Here is a 6349-nt window from a genome sequence, read left to right as displayed (position 1 = left end):
CTTGAAAGGTCATAGCATGTGTGCATCAACTCAAAGCTGAGTTTAGAAACATAAATTCCCGATATGAAGAATCTGTAAGATACATTAATGCTGATTCAGGAAATAATCCTGCCAAAATAGTTGATCTGCCACAAAGATGTGGGTGGCAATGTTTTCTGTATTTAAAAAATCTTACTTTGAAACATCTCTAGTGTCAAACTCATCTCCACAGACTGGCTATTCAGAAACCGATTAAAGTGAGTTCCCCAAATGATTGCTGCTGTGAGCATATGTAACACAAGGCCAATTCTGTGAATATGGAAGAAAACATGATCTATGTGTTACTTGTTTGTAAAACTGTCCCAGTTTTTGAAAGATATATTCATGGCCAGATGCAGTAGAGATGTACTTGTTGAAAAAAATGCCAAGATAGTAGAATGCCTATTCAAGTTTCAGCAACTAATTAAACATACTTAGATTTGGGACACAGGCTGCAAAAAATTTAGGAATGTTAAACTAGCTTCTGAAAATTGAAATGAAAGGAAACCTATTTCTAGAGGCTGTAACTTCCCAAGAAAATAAGTCTTTTGGGTACACAAACCTGCTGTTAACCAATAGCAGTGTACCACAAACTTTATGTTTTCCAGAAGTAGTGTTAGTGAGTGAGCTGCAGTTAAGGTTACAAAAATTTGGTTGAAAAACTGTGGTTCAACCTGGGTTTTTTGTTTGGTTGAGTTTTTTATTTGCTGTTTTGGTCTTTTCACCCCCATTTGGAAAAATTGTGTCCCTTGAATACAACTGACAGATACAAATCATATAACAACATTACATATTAACAGTTTGTATCCTTGTCTTTTTGCTTTATGTTTCTTTGTCATTAGTAGCTTTTTATATGGATGATGTCAGCACAGAGTAGGCAGTTCAGCATGGAGACTGTCAATTTCTTTAACATTCTCTGTGTATTCCATGTTCTGTTTGTTCGAAAGACTAAAATAAACTTCCAGTGTTCTTCACTTTTATTGTCACGATACCTATAAGAGAGAGGGAGAAATTATTCTCTAGTGGAAATGCTATAAAACAATTTCAGACTAACTTGTAAATTCAGACCATTTATGATGACTGTGGAATCCAAATTGTCTTTCAGATTTATAGGCCTGGCAGTTGGAAAAGAACAGCTTGTAAACTGAAATTCTGCTTTGGAAAATATGGGGATGAAATAAATATGGAACCTGAAATGACATTGCTGGTTTATTTTTCAGACCGCAACCATCCTTTGATCCTCCTCACTTTTTCCTATTTTGTGTCGTGTACTCCTTTGCATCGCAGTAATGTGTCTAGAGTGCCACAGAAGCGTGGAGTATGTTAACATTTTAGACACAAACCGTTAATCTGCGGATCTTGCAAACAACTGTTAACAATTCATTTGTTAGGAAGGATTTATTGTGAAGAATTTGATTCAAATCTATAATGTCTGAGAAAATATGAAAATATATTTATATAAACACATGTGCATGATTTTGGTTTTCTAGCTTGTTCATGCTGGGTATGTAAAGGATAGAAGTAAATTCTAGCAGGATTCTTTGGAACTTGTATCGCAGATTTTTTTTCCTTTAATCTCCAGTATTTAATTGGAGCAAAGAACAAACAGCTGAACAGATTTATCAAAGAAAAGATATGTAATTCTTTTAAATTAAGTTCTAAATTAAGTAATGATGTGCTAATCAGTTCTGTAGCAATCATAAGGATTTTCTATCATTAAATGTTGAAGCCCAAGCTCTCAGGAGACCAAATGTTCTGTGTATGCTAGGCATTAGACTTGACAGAAACTTTCAGAACAAAGTGATTGGCATGCATCATGTGGACTGAAACATAGGCTAACATATTATGTCAAGAACAGTCCAGAAGCTAAGTGCAGAATTTTTCAATTAATTAGATACTTTGAAGTGGATGAGATTGAGCTTTTTCTGGGGGGAAAAAAGTTCCAGTTAGGTAGTGGTTTCTTAAGTAGTCTGTTAGTTATTTAGTGGCTGTTGAACATGGAAGCCATCATTGTCACATTTCAGGTTTTGCTCTATTCTCTCATGGCCCGTGTGGTAAAGCCTGCTTGCGGAGGTCGACTAGGGCACTGAAACTCTGTCCCTGCATCTTCCGTCGACTCTTTTACTGATTGCACAGCTGAATGGTTCTGGAAGCTCCTTGGACCTCCTTCCTACTTTTTCAGTTCTCTGACATTTGCTTCTGGTTTTACTAAGCTGTTCAGGGATTGCACGTGCAGAATTCTCATTGTGTGAGATGTTAGCATTTTACTTGTAAATATAGTCCTGGAACATGGAAATACATATTTGAAGTGTGATTATTTGAAGCTGATTATTTTGCCTGGTTTGTTGTTTTGGAGTTTTTTCCTACTGTGACATTACTTTGCTTTTCATTTGATTCAGTAGTAAAATGCTGCACTGTCATTTGAATTATATAGGAACAAGAACTTGTTTAGAAACCAGTTTATTCAGGAGGACATGCATATTTCCTTGTAAGCAGACATAATTATTTGGAATGACATTGTAACTTTTTACATTTCTTCCGCAGGCCTTCATCAGACGCTGTTTAGCATACCGGAAAGAGGATAGATTTGATGTCCACCAGCTGGCTAATGATCCTTATCTTCTCCCTCACATGAGGAGATCAAATTCTTCAGGAAACTTGCATATGACTGGGCTAGCAGCGTCCCCTACGCCACCGACTTCAAGCATTATTTCGTACTGAAATTCCAACCGAGGAATGGCATGATACCTTTGTGTAGTTTCCAGATGCAGACTTGAGCTTGAAAGCATTTGAGTGTTCTTACACGGGACAAGTCTGATAACTGTGTTTTCAGACTGAAGTCCTCCTACATAGTGTCATTTGTATGATTGGGATGGATCATGGACTGTGAATAAATGTACCCTTCTGAGAAATATCTTTAAACAGTGAAGGATGACACTACCTGTTACACACTAACAGGTGTACTGTGTTTAAGACTGAAGAAAAGGTTTTTAGTTTTTTCTGGGGAACATTGTAAATAATCTTTTTAATACTTAAAGTACATTTGGTTGATACTGGAAAGTTCTAACATGAAGGGTAGTTTTTCATTATTTAAATAAAAAAGGGTAGTGAGCAAATTTGTAAACACAGGAAAAATTCCGTGCCTGGTTATAAACTAAATAAACTGCCATCTTTCCAAGACATTGTTCTTTTGAAACCAAAGTAAGGGAGTGTGAGAATGGTCAAAGGTATGTTCTGTATCAGATTCCTCAGACAAAATTGTGGTCTTTTATTTGGCAACTCAGGCTTGTACCTCCAAAAATGTGGTGGTGTTTCACCGAATTTGGATTGGAAGGGTGATGTGGAATTCCTGGTACTTATTTCTCAAATAGGTTGCTAATTTTGAAATCTGCTCAATTTTCTAAAAATGCTGTACTTGCTGTGGTATTGAAAGTTGTGAAACTTCCCAAACTTCTGTTAAAAGGAAGCAACAGTACGAAACCAAATGCAAACAGGTCATGTATGATGTTCTATGCAGAAATAATGATAAATTCCCTTCTAGCTCTGTTGTAAATTGTTGTACAGATGTCACATTTTCAGTTAAATTTCAGCAACTTATTCCTGTACAAATGTTTAAAGTATGGCTTTTTCTAATTGGATATTGTATTTTTTTTAAGTCTCCCTCAAGGCGCTTTTAATTGCTGCTAAATGACGTTGCTTTTACTTTTGCGAAAAAAATCAAATGACCTCCTTAAGGTGCAAGTCAACTGTACGTTATAGAGAGATTAAGAGTAGGCAATTCATTAACAGTCAAGGCATGTAAAACAGATCTGTGTTGGCAATATACAGTACAGTTCTTTAAGTCAGTTTATTGCAGTCTCAACCTGCAGAGCGCGTTGATACTAGGTGTAGAATTTGCTCATGGTTATTCTCTATTTCTGGAAGTTACTATCAACAAGGAAATGTTTCTTGTGGCTTGTACAGATATTTTAAAATGTGAAACATTTTCTAACTGCCTTGTATGGTAGAAACTTATTTTTCAAAACAGTGTATCTTTCTCCCATTCACTATTCTTTTACTATCCCGTTCTTGATGCTGAATACCTATATGTAATTTTGTCCATGTTGCAGAAAAAGGAGGCTGTATTACCACAGGTTTTCATTTAGTATTGTACAGTTAAACTGTTGCTCTTGTTTCTGATGTTGCAAGCCATTTTGTTTTCATTGTATATAAAGAAACATTAACTGTCTCTTTAAGATGCTGCTGAAATTGTAGAGAATGTAGCCAAAACAGTAATAAACAATGACAGTTGAAATTTCAAGGTTTTCATAGTGTGTTTTTTTACATTTCAGCTAACAGCAAATCAGCTGCCTGTATCAGAGCTACACTTGGCTATATAAAGCAAACTCTCTTTAATTACAAACAAAAGGCCAATAATAGTCATAAATTTAAGTCACATTGGAGGTGAAAGGGGAAGATTCCATGAAACTTAAGACATTTGTTCTAATGAAATAACCAAAATACCATTTCTCTGAATAGACCTCACAGAAACAACTTAAAGTATTTAGAGTCCTTCTAGAATTCTTTAACTGTGGGATAAAATTAGCTCATAGAATAAAATTACGCTCAAATAGTGAGTCTCCCTGCCTTATATTACACCAGAGTACTGAGGCTGCATGCTCTTCAACCTTTACAGCATGAGGCCAAATGCAGGGTTCAAAGAGAACATGCCATAGCTGTAGGCTCACATTAGATTTCATTCTTTCTTATTCTATATGTGTCAGTATCGGAAGTTAAATCAAAGAATGTTTTGCCTAAGGGAAGGTATAGGATTGTGTTAACTGTATTTATCTGGAATGTGTTATGGTTACCCGAGTAAAGGGGAGTTTGGCAACGTACTAGAGAACTACTTGAGTAACTAGAAAAGTTACAGCTACCTAAAAATAAGAGGGTTATGCCTTGCACTATCTATGTACAGCCTTGTTTTTCCTGTAGTTACCATCTGGGAATACGCTGTTGTGGTTGAATGTGTGGCACTTACTCTAGCTTAAGAAAAACATTTCTTAAACCTAAACACTCACTTTAAGCAAAGTTTCATGCAGAAGTAAGAAAAGGAGAGTCACCATCTCATCTTTTGAATCAAAGTTGCGAGACTTTTGCTTCCAATACACGCCGTTGTGTTTGTGTTAGTATCTTACAGTACTGTCATTAAAGGTTTTGTATCCCAACATGGAGCTTGTTCTGCAGTCACAAGACAATATCTGAGCCTGCTTGGTGCCTGATATTCAGCAATTGGTGCCTAGGATAGAAGGGTCCTTCAGACTGAGTCTTGAAGCCCAAATTATGGCAGCTCATGGAGGAATGCTGATTCACTCTGAGGTAATTCGTGCATTGGTTGTTCAGTCTGTATTTCATCCACGTTTTGTTAATTTCATCACGTGTCATCCATTACTAGATTTTCTAAGCTCTCTTCTGATTTAGCAGCAGGTAAACAAAAGAAGTTAATTGAAACTTCATCAGGCAGTTTTAGTGAACTTTGCAAATAAAATGCTTCTTTTAAATTCATAAGTACATTTCTGCGTTTACTGGAAGGCACTAAAATACTACATTGGTAGTATTTAAAAAAAAAAACAAAAAACAACTACATATGAAACAGAGGTGACTAAGAGGAGTTCTGCACTTTTAACTGTGATTGTAGTGTTACAGGCCATTGCAGCCAGAGTTAACAATGGTTGGCTTGTTTCTGGGAAACAACCATGTTTTGGCACTATTTTATTTATGTTTGCGCTGAAGTTGTTCAGATTCCAGTGTGCAATGTTACTCACCCTCAACTTGGTCTATGCTAGTTGGTAGATACCGTTTTCATAGCAGCTGATTGATACTTTAATTTTCTAAAAAGTACTTGCAAGAAGAGTGGACGGGCATCGCGTTGCTGGCCGGCTGCCCAAGTGCCATTGACCGCACGCACTGTGGCTGGGAGGGAACCGATGCACAAGCAGAGAGGCTTTCAAAAGCCCACAAAGCTGGGAGCCCTCAGTATGCGAGTCACAGGCACGCGAGGTGCCGAGCGCTTGCTGAGGGGTGCGCTGGGACCCTGGCTGCTGATGGGCTAAGCAAGCCCTGGAAAGGAAAACACGTCCTGGGGTTTGAAGCCTCCCAGGTGCTCCCGCTCCAGTTTTGATGTCTTCCCAAGCATGAAGAAACCACAGGGCTGAGGCAGGACCACCAGCCCAGCCAGGCTCATCTTCCCAGTCCCACAGCTTTCCCAATGTGGCATGTCCAGTTTGGGGAGCAGCACCAGGGGAGGTTTAGATTGGATATTAGGAAAAAATTCTTTACTGAAAGAGTGGTG

General features: G+C 37.6%; 1 protein-coding gene across 1 annotated transcript in view; it reads left to right on the top strand.

Annotated features, from left to right (window-relative positions):
• Positions 1–3342, top strand: part of TLK1 (tousled-like kinase 1) — a 50389-nt gene extending 47047 nt beyond the window's left edge. The window contains exon 22 of the mRNA XM_009878914.1: positions 2563–3342. Coding sequence (XP_009877216.1) covers positions 2563–2739 — 177 coding nt within the window. The 3' untranslated portion in view covers positions 2740–3342. The remainder of the gene's footprint in view (positions 1–2562) is intronic.
• The last annotated feature ends 3007 nt before the right edge of the window (positions 3343–6349 follow it).

The sequence above is a fragment of the Apaloderma vittatum genome, unplaced genomic scaffold (assembly GCF_000703405.1).
Source record: "Apaloderma vittatum isolate BGI_N311 unplaced genomic scaffold, ASM70340v1 scaffold12351, whole genome shotgun sequence".
NCBI classification, from domain to species: domain Eukaryota; kingdom Metazoa; phylum Chordata; class Aves; order Trogoniformes; family Trogonidae; genus Apaloderma; species Apaloderma vittatum.
This window is presented reverse-complemented; position numbering and strand designations above follow the sequence as displayed.